Raw genomic sequence first — 19,318 nt, 5'->3', positions numbered from 1 at the left:
GTGACCTTGCTGAACAGAGGGGTCACATTTAACTCTTCCCAGGGATTGACTCATTGATGTCTAAGGCACTCAGAAATCCCCAGATGTGGGAAAAAACAATGAACAAACACCATGGAGAAAACAGAACCCAGACAGAAGAGGCCCCCCCCAACACACACACAGGTTCCCACAAAGACTCCACACATGACATCCAGGGTGTTTATAACGTGTAGTACAGACACGGTGATCCTTCTACTGAGACAGAGAAGATACCAGACAGAAGTCTATCAGGGTATTTCTGAACAGTGTTCCCAAAGGATCTCAGGATGAACTTGCTTCCACTAGGAAGGATGTTTGCTCTCAGAAGGGCCACCCAAATACTGGGCAATACAGCTGTTAGGCCAGAAAAACCACAGATGGGACAGGCTGTGATTTGCAAAGCCACCTGATTTCAGCAGCTCTGTTTGTAGCAAGTTTGCATGGTCCTTCTTCTTTCCCTGATTCAGGGATCTTTGTCTTTCTTGCCCTAAGCTGACCCGTGGTGCAGAGGGACAAGAAACAATGGAGCCACTCTCTTCAGTGCCTTGTAGGCGTCCAAGCAGTCCTCTGCCCAAGGATGGGAAGAACCAGTGGAGATGGAAGCCATTCTCTCCCATATCCATCTACCTCCCCAGCAGAGCTTTGGTCTTTTCCACGGGGATAAATTTGAGCACCAAGTCAGACAGTGCCAGCAGCAGCCGCCAGCCACACAGTGGCTTTGTCACAGCAGGCATTGTCACTCCGAGGTCTGGATGTACACAGGGACGGCCAGCATAGTGCAGGGCCCATCCGAGGCCGTCTGCAGCTCTGCCAGGGCCAGGCTGGAGGCCATGCTGTTGGGCTGCCCAGGGACCAGCTCCGAGTCAGCAGCTCCTGACCCGCCAACCACGATGGACAGGACGGCGTCCGACTCGTGGAAGGGCTCTTTGCTGGGGTCCCCGTCGGGGGGGCCGTCCCCAGCAGGGCCATCCTTGAGCTCGGGCAGCCCCAGCGCGCCGGGCAGAGCCAGCCCGGCCTTGCGGCCGCGCCCCACGCGCTTCTTCTGCGCCTTGCGGAGCTGCAGCTCCTTGTCCTTGGGCGAGCCCAGGCGGCATTTGTGCTCCCTCAGGTACTTGTGGCGAGTGAAGCCCTTGCTGCACGTGGGGCAGCGGTATTTGTAGTTGCCGGTGTGCGAGCGCTGGTGCTCCACCATGTGGGCGCGGCGGCTGAAGGACTTGTTACAGTACTGGCACTTGTGGATCTTCATCCCTGCACACAGAGGAGAGCCGAGTTAGACCCAGCCATCCTGCCAGGGGGAGCGGGACAGCTTCACCTCCTCCTCCTCCTCCTTCTCCTCCTCCTCCTTCACCTCCTCATCAAAGGGAGGGGACATTGTGCCACACACAGTAAAGGGTGGGTGGCTACAGCTTCAATGTCTGTGTTTAACCATTGTTTTAGTCCTCTATAAAGTCATAAAATATCCTGAGCTGGGAGGGACCCCCAGGGTCAGCCAGGGCAGCCCCAGCCCTGCCCAGACCCCCCAAGAGCCCCACCCTGAGCATCCCTGGCAGCGCTGTCCAAACGCTCCTGGAGCTCTGGCAGCCTCGGGGCCGTGCCCGTTCCCTGGGGAGCCTGGGCAGTGCCAGCACCCTCGGGGGGAGGGAAGAACCTTCCCTGATATCCAGCCTGAGCCTCCCTGGCACAGCTCCAGCCGTTCCCTCAGATCCTGTCCCTGGTCACAGAGGGCAGAGATCAGTGCCTGTCCCTCCACTGTCCCTTAGGAGAAAGCTGCAGACTGCAAATAAATAGTCTTACCTCAAGTAAGAGCATTATAATATCACCAGAAAAACATGTCAGCTAATTGTGATAAAAATGTAAAACAATCTAGAAGTTTTGTTTCTTTCAAGTGTATTTAGTAAATAAAGAAATTTTCACTTTTTTTTCCCCCCTCCAAAATATGGGAATGTACAGTCTGAAAGAAGCAATGACTGCACTCTCAGCCCATCCCATCTGATCCCACTCTGCAGGGCTTTGGGCACAAGGAAAGGTGTCGAGTTTTACCCCAAGAGATAAAAGTCTGATTGTTCCCTGGGGCATGGGAATAAATAATGGGAATAAATTATTTGTCTTTAATAGAATTGGGAGCATCATTTTTGGAACACAAGAAGGGAATCAGATCCCATGAGATCTTTGTTTGCATGTGAGATGGGATGGGGAGGAGTGAACAGAGCACTCTGGATATTCACTTGATAACAATCAGACCAAATAATCCAGATCAGCTCCTGATTCTCACCAGCAGGCCCTGACTACAGATTATATTGCTTTAGAAACCAGCCCAAAGCTTAGACATAATCCTGAACAGACACTCAAACAGGCCTGCAGCAAAACAGAGAGTAAAAATCTAAAGCTAGTAAATGATTCTTATTTCCCAGGCTTAGTCCTTCTGTCACATGCTCCTGCAGCACCATAAGGAATCCCAGTCACTGCATTCCCAACCACTCACCTGAATGGGACAGAATGTGAGCCTTCAGCTTGTCAGGCCTGTTGAACTCTTTATTGCAGCCCGTGTGGCTTCTGCAACAACAAATGCTGGTGAGATGTGGCAATCAGCTGAGGAACAATGTATAGACAGATCCCAGATCATAAAGAGATCCCTGACCCTTCTCTTTAGCAGCACCTAGATGTTTCTCTGGGTGCAGCCTCAGCAGGAGTTCCACTATTTCAGCCTTTCTGGGGACAGGCAAGGACTAAACAGGCTGCTACAGGGACATGTGGCTTTTCCTCAACTAAACATGGTCTATATCTCATTATGAATGCTCTGAAATGCAGCAGGTTCAAGATCCCAGCTGGAGACAGAGTATTTTGAAGGAGGTAGGAGGTTGGTTGGAGCAGGGAGAAGCCAGTCAGTCCTGGCTATCTCAAAGTCCATGGCTGTGCCATGGATTTGGGACTGCACCTTCCAAAACTCAGTTCCTCTGGCTTGTACATTAGGTCCTATGTTGTGGCAGGCTTTTGGAGACAAGGTAGTGAGTGAGAGTCCATCATCCAGGGAACCTGTGTGATCAAATAATGCTCCTTCTCTTTCAAGTGCTCCCCCAAGTCTCCCATGAATGCAGGAGCTATTTTACAGGGCTGATGAAGGAATAAAATGTGGCCCTACAGGAAATCAGTAACAAAGAACCGGGACTCTTGGGTTCCCAGTTCAACAGCACACAGCATGCCAACCTCCCCATGCATCCTGGTAGGTGCCCCAGTGTCCCCTAGGATACCTGCAGGACACATTCCCCCCATCCCAACCCCAGATATGTTCAGATGTGTTGTCATGTGCAGCCACACTACATACGAGAAGGGACATTTGTATTTCTTGAAGGGCTCGTGGATGAGCATGTGGCGCTTGAGCTTGTCCTTGCGATTGAACGCTGCGTCACACACCGAGCACTTGAAGGGCTTCTCACCTGGGGAGGAGAGACACCAGGGCTCAGGGACAGCCCAGCCACAAAGGCTGCCCTGGCCATGCACGGGGCACCAGGCCAGCTGTGCCACACTATGGACTTCCCTGCTCCATGGATAAATCACCGAGTCCAACCTATAACCTAACACCACCTTGTCACCTAGACCATGGCACTGAGTGCCACATCCAGGCTTTTCTCAAACACCTCCAGGGATGGTGACTCCACCACTTCCCTGAGCAGCCCATTCCAGTGCCCAATCACTCTTTCTGTGAAATTCTTCCTGATGTCCAGCCTAAACTTGCCCTGGTTAAGCTGGCACAGTTTAGGCTGTGTCCTCTTGTCCCGTTGCTGGCTGCCTGAGAGGAGAGACTGAAGCCTCCTGTCAGGGAGCTGTAGAGAGTGATAAGGTCACCCCTGAGCCGCCTTTTCTCCAAACCAAACAACCCCAAGTCCCTCAGCCACTTCTCAATAAAATAATAAGTGAATGGGCAGAACCCATGGTGCACACTGCTCCCACTCTCCAGGACCAAATTCCTTAGCTCTGCCATCACAGCAGGTGGGGAAGCCACCTATGTCCCCCATTTCTAACCAGTGCAGTGCTGGGCACGAGTCTGAACCAAACCCATCAATCTGAAGCCATGGTACTACAAATGACCCCGAGCTAACTCTGTCATCCCTGCAGCCAGGGCCCAGGGCAGCCAGGGCTGTGGCACAGAGGTGGGGAGCACTGGGAGCAGAGGATGGGTACCCGAGTGGATGTGGGCATGCAGCTTGAGGTAGTGCTCCCGCCGGAAGAACTTCTTGCAGATCTGGCACTTGAACTTGCTGCCCCCGCCGTGCGTGGGGATGTGGCGGCGCAGGTATCGCTCACAGGGGAACACCTGAAACACAAAAACACAGCTCAGAGGGGACACCTGAAACACAAAAACACAGCTCAGAGGGGACACCTGAAACACAAAAACACAGCTCAGAGGGGACACCTGAAACACAAAAACAAGGCTCCTACTCATGGAGCCGAGAGCTCCTGTTCCCCTCTGAGCCCTTGCCAGGTGTCCAGGCCTGGCTCAGGCCGTGCTCAGCACTCACCTTCTGGCAGTGAGGGCAGGGGAAGTTGTGCGTTGCTGTCTGCAGATGGTGCTCTAGGGCTTCTGGGGTGGAGTATTTATTGACACACTTCACACACCTGGATGTGGAGAGAAAGCACAGAGCCTGTGAGCCAGGCTACTGCAGCCAACCCCACACCACAGGCAGACCTGCCCAGCCTAGCCAGCTTCCAGGGTGATCTCTGACAGAGCTGATACAGAAAATAACCAGTCAGGTGCTCTAAAACCTCAGCAACCCACATGCCAGATCACACTCACACTTAGAATCCTTCAGAGAGAGAGCTGCTGGAAAACTGGGTGGAGAAGCCTTTAAATACTAGTTCACTTGCCACAGGCTGCCATGGGAGCACCCAGACCTGAGCACATATTCCACACTGCTTCCTCATGGAGACAAGCTTTAGGTAAGGATTTCACTTTACTTCAAACACCTCCTTCCATCTTCACTGCTTGAAGACATCAGCCCCCAGAGAAGGAGCCGAGTGGGGACACAGCATGGCAGGGGTCACACATCCTGGCAGTGTTTCTGCCAAAGCTCACTGACAGCAGGCACTGGGGATAGGCACCATCAGCAGTGAGGACAGAGACACTCACATCTTGTTCCTGCTGTGAAACCCCTTCTCCCTAGGTCAGACTAAAACCTCCTCAAGCACAGGCAGGGCTCTGATCTCAGGGATCCCCACTGCTGAGCTGTAGAACAAAGCTCTGTACTGCAAGGATAACTAGAAGCCATGGTCTAGGCAAGAAGTAGCAAATATTTATTCCACTAAGTGACTCCAGTATCTCCTGGGCTTCCTACTCTCCCTGAACATTTCCATGGGCATTCCAAAAGCTGTGTGGAGCTCTTTGTGGAACTCCTCACACTTTCCCTCCACACTAGCAGACAAGCTTTCCAAGGAACAGACCCTTCTGCAGCAAAGGGGTAGGAAATTGGTTTGGGCATGGCACCCACAATCTCTTTGCTGGAGGTGAAGAATCACAGAGAACAGGGGTTTCCCTGGCTCTCTGACCCAGCCCAGGGCAGGTTCAGTTGTGCCCATCTCAATCTTGACTGGTGATAAGAGAACTTGTAGTGACAGGATCTTCCCATATAACCAGTGCCAGCATTTCACTGTCATTCCAAGAGAATCCCTGCATTCAAAGTGCTTGACCCTTTCAGTCTGATGGAGGGACACTCCCATGTGCCACCAGGGTGTCCAAAAGCACTGTGGCCACTAGACACAGGGCCCCCTGTCCCCTCTAAGGCCCCCACCAAGCATGCTCTGCACCCACTCACTCCTACAAGCCTTGTGAGCAGCGATTGTACTGTACTTGTACACGGCCATGTCCTTCTTGGGGCTGTGCTGGGGCAGCAGGCTGTGCGAGTACTGGTGCACGCCCAGCTCGTACAGAGAGGGGAAGTCCTTGCTGCAGAGGTGGCAGCGGTAACTCAGCTCCTCCTGGTGGCTCTTGATGTGCTCAAGGAAGGACTCCAGCTTCTGGAAGGTCTGGGCACAGGTCTTCACCACACATTTGTACACCTGGGAGAAGGGAGAGCAACTGGAGAGGCTCACCATGGAAACAAGCTGGGCAAAACCTCTGCCAACAGGCAGAACTCCTTCCTTTCTGGAAAGAAGCACAGACTGTCAGGGCACACCCCTGAGAAAGCAAGGTGGGACAAAGGGGGGTTGATGTGAGGGCCTGAAACCACTCCAGTGGGTGGGACCACAACATCCCAGAACTGATTATCCCAGGACCAGAGAGCTGCCACTTAGACTGGAAACTTTGGACTTCACAGAATCATAAAGATTGGAAAAGACCTCCAAGGTCAGCAAGTCAAATCTTTGACAGAACACCACCTTGTCAACTAAACACAGCACAAAGTGCCAAGTGCAGTCAGTAACTGAACACTTTCAGGGAGGATGTCTGCACCACTTCCCTGGACAGCCCAGCCCAATGCCTGACAACCCTCTGAGTAAAGAAATTCCTCCTGATGTCCCACCTGAACCTCCCCTGGCACAGCTTGAGGCTGTTCCCTCTTGTCCTGTCCCTTGTGGGAACAGAGCCTGATTCTCCCCTGGCTGCATCCTCCTGTCAGGGAGTTGTGGAGAATGAGAAGGTCTCCTCTGAGCCTCCTTTTCTCCAGGCTGAGCCCCTGCAGCTCCCTCAGCCACTCCTCTGCCTTACTCTCTAGAACCCTTCCCCAGCTCTGCTGCCCTTCTGTGGACAGGCTCCAGCACTTCCCTGTCTTTCTGGAAGTGAAGGGCCCAGAACTGGACACACTTCACTGCTCTGCTTCCTCTCTAGCCACCCATACCTGCTTGGCTGAATTCTCACTCAGTTTTCAAATGAGTTTTCAAAGCCATCCAGACCACACAGCTACAACCCTGAGATGTGAGCTGCATGTGAAGAACTGTCAGCTCCACAGACCAAAAGGCTCAGGACAGACCCCAATAAAGAGTGCATTATATGAAGCCAATCCCAATACTGCCACCCACACAGGCACCCTGTGTCCCTACCTGCTCATTCTTGTGCTGTGTCATGTGTGATTTGAGCTGAAAGTAGGTGTTGAACTTGCTGGGGCAGAACTGGCACTGGTAAGAGCTGTCAATCAGGACAACCTGCTTGGCCTCCAGCTTGCCTGCCTCGCTCTCCTCCAAGGGGCTCAGCTCCTGGGCTGGGGGCACCGCATTCCTGGAGGGCTGGGGCAAACCTGGACAGAGGGAAAGTCACAGCCTGCCATGAGACAGCTCTGAAAGCTGCTCTGCAAGCACCATGCTGCCAGGACACACCAGGCCAGGCTCTTCTTCCCTTTCAAAGACAGACTCTTCAGATCAGATGAATCTCACTAACAGGGTTGTTTAAAATTCGTTGACATTATTAAGGGCTCTGACTACTCCCTCTTCCCCTCCCTAACCCATTCTCTTTATCCAGGGATGTAACTGTGCTCTGTGGAGCAGTCAGAGAACAGGCCTCCACCAGTGAACCAGAGCCAGATTTACTCCCACCACTGGCAGGAGACAGGAGGTAAGATCCAGCCAGTGGTTCACAGTACATGATGCCTACAAAGAGCAGCTCCAGTTGTCCCTTGTCCTAGACATGACATTGTCACTGCATTCCCTCCCTTACCAGGTCTGGGGCCACCAGCAGAAAGGGGATTCAGACACCAGCAAGGAGCTTTTCTCTGCCTCAAGTATTTACAGGTGGCCACCGTGGCCAGATCCAGCCTGGGCATGGCCTGCACAGTGCAAAGCCAGAGCACTGGGCTATCCTAAACCAGCAGCATCTGTCCCCTAGGCCAGAGCTGTCAGGTGTGGCTTCTGCACTGCCAAAGCTGTACTGCCAGGGAGTGAGAAGGGGGAGATACCTTGCACTGTTTATGTACATGCTGGGACAGAGTTTGGAGCCACTGTCTCCACCAGCACCTGAACCCACCATGGGGTATGAAATGATGCAGCTTCCAGCTGGAGCTGAGCAAATGCCACTCTTAGTGTGAGATGCTAAACGCTACCAAGGAATGCAAACAGCACACACAGCTCCCCTCCCTCCCTGTGTGGGCCTGCAGCCTCCTCACAGCACTGCTGTGCCCCACACACACCATGCCCAGACACCACACCTGTGTTCTCCTCGTCCTCAGGCTGGCTGGGGTTCAGGGCCATGACCTGCACAGTGATGGAGTTGCGGGAGATGGTGCAGCCCAGCCCCGGAGGCCACACTTTATGGGTCTGCATGTGCTTCTTCACGTTGGACTTCTGGGCAAAGGCTCGGCCACACACGATGCACTGGAAGGGCTTCTCACCTGTGTGACTGAAGGAAAAGGCAGCAGGTGAGAGAGGAGGCAGCCCCAGGGCAGGGCCTGTGGAGAGGTGGCTGCCAAAGGACAGTGCTGGGCACTTGGTTTGGCACATCACACCTGGACCCACCAAACAAGAGCTGTGAGACCTGATTCACCAGAGGAGGTGAATCAGAGAGGCCTGGGGAAAGGAATCTGGTGCACAGACAAAACACTTGTGGTCTGGGAATGACAGGGGATCAAAGGAAGAAGCAGCAGAGCCAAACAGCTCTGCAGCAACATCAGGACATTCCCTGTCAGGGCCCCTGCACAGACCTTGGGGACTTCATCACTTTCTACAAAGTACATGCCTTTTCTTCCCTGTCACCCTTCTCTCTCCTGCACACATCTCTTCTAGCTTGCAGAGCCCTGATCTGCCTGAATGTCCTCTCCTTTGTCCATAGCAAAAAGGTCTTTCTACTCGGCCCTTCTGCTTCAAGAGAAAGTGAAGAGTCTAGGCTGGGAAGAGATGCAGAACCATCACTTATTCCTTTCATCTGTTCTGAGTCCAGCTGGCTCCACTGGGGGAAAAAACTGCAGATTTCAGCCTCCTCCTGCCAGGAAAAGCTCTCTGATTAGAGCTCCCTGTATATACACTGAACTTGGCTTACACTTTGCTAACAGCAGCAAACAGGAAGGCTGCAGCTTGCTAGGGAGGGAGAGGAAAGGGAAGGGCAGAGGCAGCAAGGGGAATGCTGCTACTCCAGTGATCAGGTGACAAAAGGTTTGGCTGTCAAGGTCTCATCAGCAAGGAAAATGAGCCTCCAGTCCCAGCATGAGGATTACATCCATGATACAACCCTCACTCCAGTCACTGAGGAAAAGGTATCCTGGGGTGAGAGGAATGAAGGATCCTACCCACTGCAGCACAGATTCTGGGACATAACAAACCAGATTGCACAGACTCCCTCAGCAGAGCTGTGCCCTGCTCCATCCCAGCCACTCTGCTGTGTGCAGGGTAGGGCACTGTTACCTCCTGATGTGCTGCTGCAGGTCGAAGTTCTTGGTAAAAGCCTTGTCACAGTATGTGCATTTCAGCTTGGGGGACTTGGGTTTGCCTGAAAGGAAGAGGAATGAAATCACACACAAGAATGAGATCAAGTGGCCCAGCCCTGTCCCCACTGAGTCACAGGGCCCTCACCCCAAGGCATGACTGTCCAGGACCAAGAATAAAGAGCTTATGGAAAGGTAACACCTGCCTGGCCAGCCTGGGGAGTGGTCATGGGCACAAACATTCATTGAACACAGCCTGAGCCAACTCTACAGCTCCTGAGCAGTGTAGTCTGGTGGGGCAGGGCATCCCCCTCAGGTAACCACCACTGCCTTCCAGGGACCTTTCCAGGTACAAAGCACAAACCTTGAAGGTGCTTTGGGCACTGGGAAAAGACACAGCCTGAGTGAGAGGAAGGGCATCAGCTCTGTCTCTGCTGTGAACCCATCAAGTCACCACCAGTTTAATGCAAGGCCATTGTGTTCCCCCTCCAGAGCTGCATAACCAATGCCACACCTCAGGGAGCCCATGGCTCAGAAGCCCAGCTGGGACAAGCCCAGTGACCCCCAGGGCAGGTGCTGGCAGGGACTCACCTTCCTCCAGCCCACTCAGGACAATCCCAGTGACACCCTAGGGCAGGTGCTGACAGGGACTCACCTTCCTGCAGCCCACTCAGGACAATCCCAGTGACACCCTAGGGCAGGTGCTGACAGGGACTCACCTTCCTGCAGCCCACTCTCATTCTTGCAGCGTCGAGTTTTGGCAGCAGCAGGGGAATCAAAGCCAACCACAGAGCCTCCTCCTGCACTGCTCAGGGGGGTGGGAGCACTGGTGCTCTTGGCCTTGAACCCCTGCTTCCCAGGGCTGTACACAGGGGGAGAGGGGTACACAGGGCTTTCCACACACTGGCTTGGTACCTGTGAGAGGGCAATTCATCAGTGCAACAGGTTTGCTACAGAGAATTATACCATGCCATAACTTCCATCTCCACCCACACCAGGCTGCAGTTGGGTTGACTTCTTCTGCCAAACTGGATCAAATTTCTGGTTTACCAGTCCAACAATGTGTCCCTAACCAAACTAACACCCTGCACAGTGTGAAACCCTTCTGCTGAATATCAAAAAGCATCCAGAATTTATTAGAGCAGGAACAGGGCAGCAAAGAAACACTCTCAGGGAGCTGTCTTGTCCCTTATATATGTCTCATGCCTGGAAGGGTTTCTTATCCCTCTGGAGCAGGTTAGCAGAAGGATCACTGCTGACCCTGTGGGTTCACACCACTCGTGAAGCAGGAATCTCCAGGTCCTGCTGCCTGTCCTGGCAGGACTGCAGAAGGGAAGGAAGGTACAAGGAAACTCCAGGTGCCAAAGCACGGCTGTTTATGTCAGCATCAAGATTAGGAAAGAACACTTAAGAGACAGAGTGATCAGTCTGGAGTGATAGTTTAAGGGCATTTCTGCTGCCCACCCTGATAAATTAACACACACCACTAGTTATCCAACATTCCCATCCATTCCTGCCCACTGGCACTTCCAGAGCAGATGCCAGTAATAGAGGAAGGATGCCAAACCTCAGCCACGCCTAGCAGCTCCTGTTGTGAAGGGCAGTGCAAATGTAGAGACTGCAAACAGCTGATCCACAGTAAATCCATCTGGCCTGTGCCATTCTTTAGCAAAAGCCACCTTGATAAGCTCATTGAGATTTAGACTGGATTCTTGTCTCCACATAAGCCTGTAGTGTGCAGTGTGGTGCTCTGTGCATCTACAGAAGGTGAGCCCCTCACCTCTACTCCCTGTCACTCCCAACATGGCAGGTATCCCTTGGCCAGAAACAAATGTTCACGTCTCCTAAGCCTGTGTCAGACCTCTGTCTCTCTTAGCTGTTTCTCCTGTTCTCAGAATCCTCATCTCCTTCTGTTTGCCACCTTCTCCCAGAGAAAATAATTGTTGTCAAATAGCCTAGCCCATCTTCCCACAGTATAATTCCACATTCCTCAAGGCCAGATTGGATGGAGCAATCTGGTCCAGTGGGAATTGTCCATCCCAAAAGCAGGGGATGAGCTTTAAGGTCCCTTCCAACCCAACCCATTCTGTGACTCTCTGAGGACAGATCCTTAGGAGCAGCCCTGGCCTTACCTCCATGGGCGGGTAGGGCTGCATGCCCAGGCTCTGGATCTCCACGGTGCTGGATGCTGCCATGGGAGCAGGGGCACTGTACACCTCCACCACCCCGCTGCTGCTGCCAGGCTGTCCCGGAGCCCCCAGGCTGGGCGGGGGAGGCGGGGGCTGCGGAGGGGGCGGCGGTGGGGGCGGAGGAGGAGGCGGCGGCTGGGACAGGTAGCCGGCCCCAGCGTGCATACTCATGCTGCTCTGCAAACAGAGACACACAACACGTTGGAAATACAGCAGCCAGGAGCTGGAGGGGCTGCTCCCTCACACACATTCCCCATCCCAATTTCCCTGCAGGAACAGCAGCGATGTCTTGGCAAAACACGGCACATCCAACTGGACGGCTGGACCAGACTGTGCTGGAGGCCTGGCATGACCTGCAGGTACACACTGCCTCCTCCAAAACCCAAGCACTCAGGCCCCACTGCTTTTATTGCTTTGTTTTTAAAGCTTTTAATCCTTCTGGTTACAAGGAATATTTTCAGAGTATGGAGAGCTTGTACAGCCCAGCCAGCCTGGGGAGAGCCCAGACAACCCTCCCAGGAGGAGAGGAATCCACGGACAAGAGCCCCAGAAGCCAATCATTATATGGGGGCTCAAAAAAAGCTGGAGAGACCATATTATATACAAAGGTCTGAGCATCCAGCAACAAGCAAGTTTGTAAGCAACACCAAGCTGTGTGGTGCAGTCAAAACACTGGAGGGAAGGAATGAGGCATCCAGAGGGATCTGGACAGGCTTGAGAGGTGTGTCTGTGTGAACCCCAGGGGGTCCAACAAAACCAACTGCAAAGTGCTGCACCTGGGTCAGGGTGATCCCAAGCACAGGTACAGGCTGGCAGTGAATGGACTGAGGGCAGCCCTGAGGGGAAGGACTTGGGAGTGCTGGTGCATGAGAAGCTCAACATGAGCCAGCTGTGGGCACCTGCAGCCCTGAAAGCAAATCATGTCCTGGGAAGCATCCTCAGCAGTGTGGGCAGTGTCCCTGGAAGTGTTCAAGGCCAGGCTGGACTAGTGGAAGGTGTCACTCCCGTGGCCATGGGGTTGGATTGGGTGAGCTTTAGCCACAACTCCTTGAATCCACACGTGCCCCTTACCTGCACTGGGGGCTGCACCGCTGGCATGGGTTGGTCCAAGGAGGTGAAAGCTGACATGGCTGACATCAGCACCTCATCACTGACCAAGATGTTCCCCTGCACCAGGGTCTGAATCAAAGGTGATGGGGGAACCGTGATGTAAGTGGAGATTTGCTGAAAGAAAAGAAAGATACACTGTTAACAGCAACAGGACAAAGCAATACTCAAACAATGACACTGCCTTTTACTGAGCCTCAGGGTCTCTGCTTTCATAGCCTCTGGTCAGCAGTGAGCCACAGTAATTATCTGCAGCTTCCTGCTGAGTCCATGGGAGTTCTTAGCTCCACAAACGTTCTTCAGAAAGGAGGAAAAAAATAGCACAGTGGCTCAGAAAGTGGCCATTGGCTGCAATTCACATCAGGGGTTATTAAACAAGATCTGCAGGACAAACTGGTCACAGATAAGGTCAGGCCTCTCCTGGGTGCTTGCCCCAGCAAGGGAAGGTGGAAAACTCAGGGAGGCTGCTCTGGTTCAGATGGTGAACATCAGGCTAATCTCTTCAGACTTGACTCAGGTTATAGCATGGGAAGGAGGCTATTGAATTTTTTGGCAGTAAATAACCTGTGTTTGCAGCCCTGAGAAGAAGCACCATCCACTGGGACTACATTAATTTGCAAAAAGCAAATTTGAAAGTACTTTGGAAGCCACAGCTGCAGGCACATTACTTGTCATGCATCAGAGACTCACACTGGAGGATTCTCTAGGGAGTGAGAGTTACTCCAGAGGGGATATTCCCCCAACATTCATCACACCACATTACGTGGGCTTATTTGCAAGAATGAGAGAGAAGGGATGCAGGAACAAAGCTCCTCCACTTCTGCCCATGAGACAGACCACAGCCCGAGGGACAGCAAGAGCCACAGTCCCCTGAGCACCATGAGAGTGCACCCAGGCTTGTGGCCAGGCTCTGACACTGGGGCTCTTCAGTGGAGCCCAGGTCTGGCTGCAGCACAGACAGAACACGAAACCCCTTCTGTCCTGTCCTGAAAAACGGCTGTCAGACATTTCTGCTGCAGGACACACCTCACTGCAGAGGGCCTCACTTTAACCACAAGGTAAAAAGCCAACAAAAGGTCAGCTGAGCCTCCTAGAACAGAGCTCAGTCACGAGGCACCACTGGATGTAAAGCCATCACTCTGGTGCCCCCAGCCCCAAATGCCAGCACGGTACCTGCCGGCCAGCACTGGGAGCCTGCTGCACCGAGGTGATGGACGGGGTGTACACGCTGTTGGTGGCCAGAGACACCGAGGACAGGGACGGGGCACTGCCCTGGCACTGCTCCCTCTTGTGGGTCATGAAGGCAGGCAGGGAGTTGAATTGCTTCTTACACTTCCCACACAGGAACACGTCTTCATCATCTGCAATGAAGAAGAGCAGAGCTTCATGCTTCTCCTGCATTCCCCACTGCTCCAGCCAGCAGCCACAGTGCAGGGTAACATTGGATTTGGATTTCAGAATCTCGAGGGCATCATCATCAGGAGACAGCAGCTAAAATAAAAGGACCAAGCTGTCCCTCCTTCCCCAGCCCAAGCTCTCCCTAAAGGCAAGCCATGTGACTGAGCCCATCTTAGCCCTGCTCCCACACACAGACCCCACTGTCTCCCTGGGACACACTAATCCCACTGGCTGTCTTCTCATCCCAAACACAGGAGCGACCAAACTTGCTCCTGTAGCACCCTCTGCACTTAGTCAAAGCAGCTCTTTCCAAAGCATCAGCATTATACTGGCTGAGGCAGATTTTATTACTCAGGTTGCACAAAGCATGAGAAGACCTCGGATAAGGGCAAAGAGTCACTCTCAGCTTGTGTCCTAAAGCCACCCTCCACAACACTGCTGGCTTTTGGCACCTATGGCTGACGTTAGAAGCAAAAGGAAGACAAGCCAGTTACATGTCCCAGCTGAAATCCGCAGTGTTAGCAAACCACACACCATTTACACTCCATGCAGGCTGAATCACAAGGCTGTTCCCCTGTCTGAGTCACAGCCTGAAGTTGACCATTTTTGGGGACACAGACTGTAACTCCTTGGGGGGATAACTCCCCATACACCCAGCAAGTTCTAGTCCAGCACTGTGAGGGTCCACATGCACATAAATTACCAGCTCCCATATTCCTTCATACACAAATGCTCCAGGACTGGAGCATCTGAGCATCTCCAGAGAAGGAGCAGATATTAAATAAAAAACATGAACAGTAACAGGCACTAGATGTGGAGACAGTGGCTTCTCCTTCCCTTTGTATCTTTATTGGGACCTCATGGTCAAGTCTGTTGTCATGACTGCCTCCAAAAACATCACTGCTCGCTTGGGCACTTGTCTCTTCCTCCTGCTCTGCCTGCTGCTGCTGAGGGCTCACAACACTCAGAGCAGCACCCTACACACACAGCTGTGCATGCTGCAGGGGGGATGTGCAGCCCTCCTGCCCCTGTCCTCTCTCCCAGTGGCACCAGGACTCACCCATGGGCTGGATGACAGCAGAGGAGTTGACACTGGGAGCAGACGGATCCGTGACACCTCCTTGCCCATCCAGTAAGGACTGCACAGCCAGCACTGTCTGATTATCCATCCCTGAAAGGAGACACAAGCATGGATGGTGAACTGAACACAGCCACACACTGGCAGCTCCCTCCTGAGCCACTCCCCAGCTGCTACTCTGTCCTCACCTTCTCACCCTCCACTGCATAGCACCAACTACCACACAACAGCAACACTCCCACCTGTCTTCAGAACTCCTCTGGTGCAAAAAGAGAAGGGAAGAAGGGCAAGGAAAGGCAAAAGAGGGTTTGGTTTCAGGCACTTGGTGCAGGGAGGAAGGATGCTTGTAACCCTGGGTAGGAAAAGAGCTGAGAATGTCACAGGGAATGTGGGGATATCACAGGGCAGAAGCCTGGCTGGAACTGCCCAGGGATGCAGCACAGACACCGAGCTCAGGGCAGACAAAATCCTGTGTGCAGCAGCTCTCCCAGCAGTGTCACAAATGCCTCCCTGTTTTCAAGGCCAACACTCCCAGATCTGATCAGACACAGGGCACACACACCCAGTCAGATCTGTTGTTAGGATCAACTTACTTGCTTTGGCACAAACATTTTTCACTACAGCTAAAACATTTTAAAATATTCCAGCTAAATACAGAAGATTGGGACTGCTCATCTAGGGAGACAACCTGGCCAGCAGCATGGGACTGTGGACTAAGAATGACACACTCTTTCTTTTTGGAAATTGAATGTAAAGACACAAAGGACAATCTGACTTTGGAAGAAAAAGAGCAAAAAGGGGTAACTTTTATGCACCATTCCTTCCTATTGCTTTCATGACACAGAACTCACAAAGGAAGCAAATGGCACAGCAGGGCTGTATGTTATATATTGTGGATTATGGGACAGAAGAAAGCTGGGGGGTTCTTAGGTGGTTTTTCACTTCCAGATCTTTGTAAAGTGAAACTGCCAAGCTCTGAACTCAGAACTATGTGCCACAGGACAGGAAAATCAATTGGTCTGATCACTCGTAAGCAGTGAGGTGAGGATTGTGCTGAGATGAGGAGAGGTTGCTCAGCAGACAGCAGTACAAAAGACAGTGAAGCACCACAGCAGATCACAGCACAGCAGGAGCATCCACCACCCCAAGTTCCTCTCATAAAATTTCTCCTCAACAACTGGAATGTTACCTTCTTGATGGGGGAGTACCCATATAATCTACAGCCTTCTAAAGATACCCTAAATACTCATTTCTCCTGCATTTCCAGTGTGAAGTATGTCACATGAAGATTCTGTGAACACCTTTTTCATCTTTTCACTGAGAAGATGCTGCAAACCCTGCTCGTGTCCCTGGGAGAGAACAGAGCACCACCCTCCCAGGGCACACGCAGCTGCTGGAAGGCAGCAGATCCCACAACATCACACACTCCCATCAAATTCCCACCATGCCTATGGGAAGCAGAGATCTTTCACACAGATCACAGAGGCACAGCAAAGCTGCAGGTCCAGTTCTGCAAGCCTTGGCTTGCAGGGAGAGCTGGAGCCAGCCCTGCAGCTCAGCCCTGCCGGCAGAATGCCGCTGGAACACTGCTGGGAGGATCTCCTCACTCCAGGCAAAGCCCTGCTCTAAAATACACCTCCTCCTGCACAAAAATCCTCTGGTCAGCGGCAAAGGGAGCACTGCAGGCTTCTGACAGCACAGTCAAAGCAGAGAGAGGCATGGAGCAGTTTCTCCAGCAAAAATAAGCTATAAGGAAAAGAAGGATCCAAAATTCAGACAAAGTATAGTAAGGGAATAATTACAATTGCACAAATAGTGGCATTCCTGATGTGCCTGGCACTGGACAACTAGGTTTCCTTCTGGCACAGAATCAGAGCTTCCAAGGAAAAAAGCCAAACATCCCTAGTGATCCCACTAGGAGGAAGAAGCTTGAGGAGAGGCCAAGACACAATGATGCAGCAACATCACCAGTGCTGCACTCAGCCACTTGATGGAGAAAAATGGCCCAGGAATATTTATCTGGCAGTTCAGAACCCCTGCACTTCACTGAGTAACTGCACACCACCACACCTTCCAGAGGGAAAGCCCTGAAGACATGGCCAACAAGCCATGAAGACAAGGTGCCAGTCACAGCCATCCACAGACTCCAGGAGAAAGCTCTGGATCGATCCTGCCCTGCCTACAGCCAGCACCAGTCTGCAGGATGGAACTTAACACAACACACCTAGCTCCCTCTTTCCTGGCAGCAGCAGGAGCCGAGGTGCCCAGAGCCTGACAAAAAAACGAACTGATTTGGAGAAGCCAAAATAAAAGCACAGGACTACTGACGTGTGCTTTTTTTTTTCCTTTCAAATTTCTCTCAGCTGGAGATGAAACAAGACTGTCCGTGTCACCCAGGTGCTAATTTGCCCTCCTGATAAAGCTTTTTTTTCTGACAGGAGTACCAGGAGGTGAAGATGCACCTGTGCCCTGCAGCAGGCTGCCCTAAGAATGCCAAGTCACCACTGACTTGTAATCCAATCAACAAGACAAAACAAACAAGCTCGGGCACTAAAAGCTGCCAGTTGCTGTGGGCTTAAAAAAAAACCACTTTTTTTCAGTTTGCTAAAAAGCTTTTCTGTCCAGAATTCTACAGGGAAACTAACACAATGAGAAGCTGGTTGCATAGAGGAAATAGGGACCTGATTCTAGACAGGATGCTGGCAAATGCACCAAGTAACCTGACAAAATAGAGAAAAATATTTTTTCTCTGCTTCTCTCTCTGCTGCTGTAGTCACAGGTGATATTCAAAAGCACAGGTGACAATGGCAATGCCACGCCTCCCCGGCAGTGGGGTGTCCCCATTTAAAGGAAAATACATCTGTAATCCAATTTAGGAAATCAATGCCTATGAAATAGTGTCTCTCCAAAGAGGTAGGACAGTGTAAGACTGCCACAGCTTGGCACGTCCTCCCTGGATAGCACCTGCCTTTAACAATATCCCAACACTAAAGTGAGATACACTTGAGCACAAATTCACCCACACAACAGCCACTGCCCGGGCTGTGCCAAAGAGCCCGGTCACCCTCAAAATATACATGCAGGGGCCAGCACCGCCCCAGGCACGATCGCTGGGGTTGGCACGGAGCACGGCACAGCGCTGGGACCAGCACTGTGAGCCCTGGGGCACGGAGAGGACGGGGGACCCCAGCATGCAGGGACATGGGAGGCACAGGAGGGTGAGCGTGCCCTGGGGATTGGAGCTGCTGTCCCCTGGGCACAGGGCAGGGAGGGGAGGAGATGGCCTAGAGCACCAGCTACGGGATGGGATGGAGTGTCCAGGAGCACCAGGAACAGGGGCAGGGTAGGGAGGAGATGCCCGAGAGCAGCAGGCACAGGACAGGGAGGGCAGAGGGTGCCTTGGGGCGTCGGGCACGGGGCAGGGTAAGGATGCGGTGCACCGAGCACAGGGCCCGTGGTTAATGAGGGCTAGCCGGTGCACAGGGCACTGTGCTGGGCGGTGCGGCGATGCCGCGGCGTGTACTAGGAGGTGGCACAGGGCCGGGGGACCGGCGGTGACAGCGGTGTCGCAGGGAACCGCGGACGGCGTGGCGAGCCCCGGGCTACCGGCGGGCACTGCAGCTGCTGCGCCCGCGGCGCGGGAGACAGCCCGGGGCTACCGGGAGCGCCACACGCCGCGCCGGGCCGGGCCTCACGGGGCGGCCCCGCCGCGGCCCCTCGTCCCGTGCGGCGGCGGCGCTGAACAGGGGGAGCTCGGAGGAGCGGGGGTCGCGCACCCTGGCTGTCGCCGCGGCCCGGGAGGTCCCGGCGCGGCCCCGGTCTGGCCCCGTTACCTTCCAGCGCCTCGAAGATCGCCTGCGCCATCTTGGAGCAGCGGCGGTAGCGGAGCCGCCAGGGGGCGCCCGCCGCCCGCAGCGGCCCCACGGCGCGGGAGAGGTGGGGGAGGCCCAGGGGCGTGGGGATCGTGTTCAACCCGGGGCACGGCGGGGCGGCACTGACACAGCCCGAGCAGACCAGGCAAGGACTGCCCGACGGCCGCCCCTGCCCTCCTCGGGCTTCCGGCGAGGCCGCTGCGACCACGACCCTCGGCCCATGACCGGGCTGTGCCGGGCCGGGCTCAAGCGGCGCCCGCCACTCTCACGGAGCGGGTGGGAGGGGCCCCTCCTTTGACTCCCATTGGCTGCGGGACAGAC

The 19,318-nt window shown here is 53.6% G+C and overlaps 1 protein-coding gene across 1 annotated transcript; it reads right to left on the bottom strand.

Moving 5' to 3' along the window:
* Window positions 1–184: 184 nt before the first annotated feature.
* On the bottom strand, window positions 185–19,223 carry ZNF341 (zinc finger protein 341). Its single transcript, XM_014876103.2, has 15 exons — window positions 18,959–19,223; window positions 15,108–15,218; window positions 13,823–14,010; window positions 12,614–12,766; window positions 11,486–11,719; window positions 10,073–10,268; window positions 9,334–9,418; window positions 8,145–8,335; window positions 7,048–7,241; window positions 5,861–6,069; window positions 4,536–4,632; window positions 4,198–4,330; window positions 3,341–3,452; window positions 2,501–2,571; window positions 185–1,266 (listed from the first exon to the last, which is right to left on the bottom strand). The coding sequence occupies exons 1-15, from the start codon at window positions 18,987–18,989 to the stop codon at window positions 755–757; spliced, it is 2,517 nt and encodes an 838-aa protein (XP_014731589.1). The 5' UTR covers window positions 18,990–19,223; the 3' UTR covers window positions 185–754.
* Between the last annotated feature and the right edge of the window lie 95 nt (window positions 19,224–19,318).

The sequence above is a fragment of the Sturnus vulgaris genome, chromosome 17, assembly GCF_052056855.1.
Source record: "Sturnus vulgaris isolate bStuVul1 chromosome 17, bStuVul1.hap1, whole genome shotgun sequence".
Classification (NCBI taxonomy): Eukaryota; Metazoa; Chordata; class Aves; order Passeriformes; family Sturnidae; genus Sturnus; species Sturnus vulgaris.
This window is presented reverse-complemented; position numbering and strand designations above follow the sequence as displayed.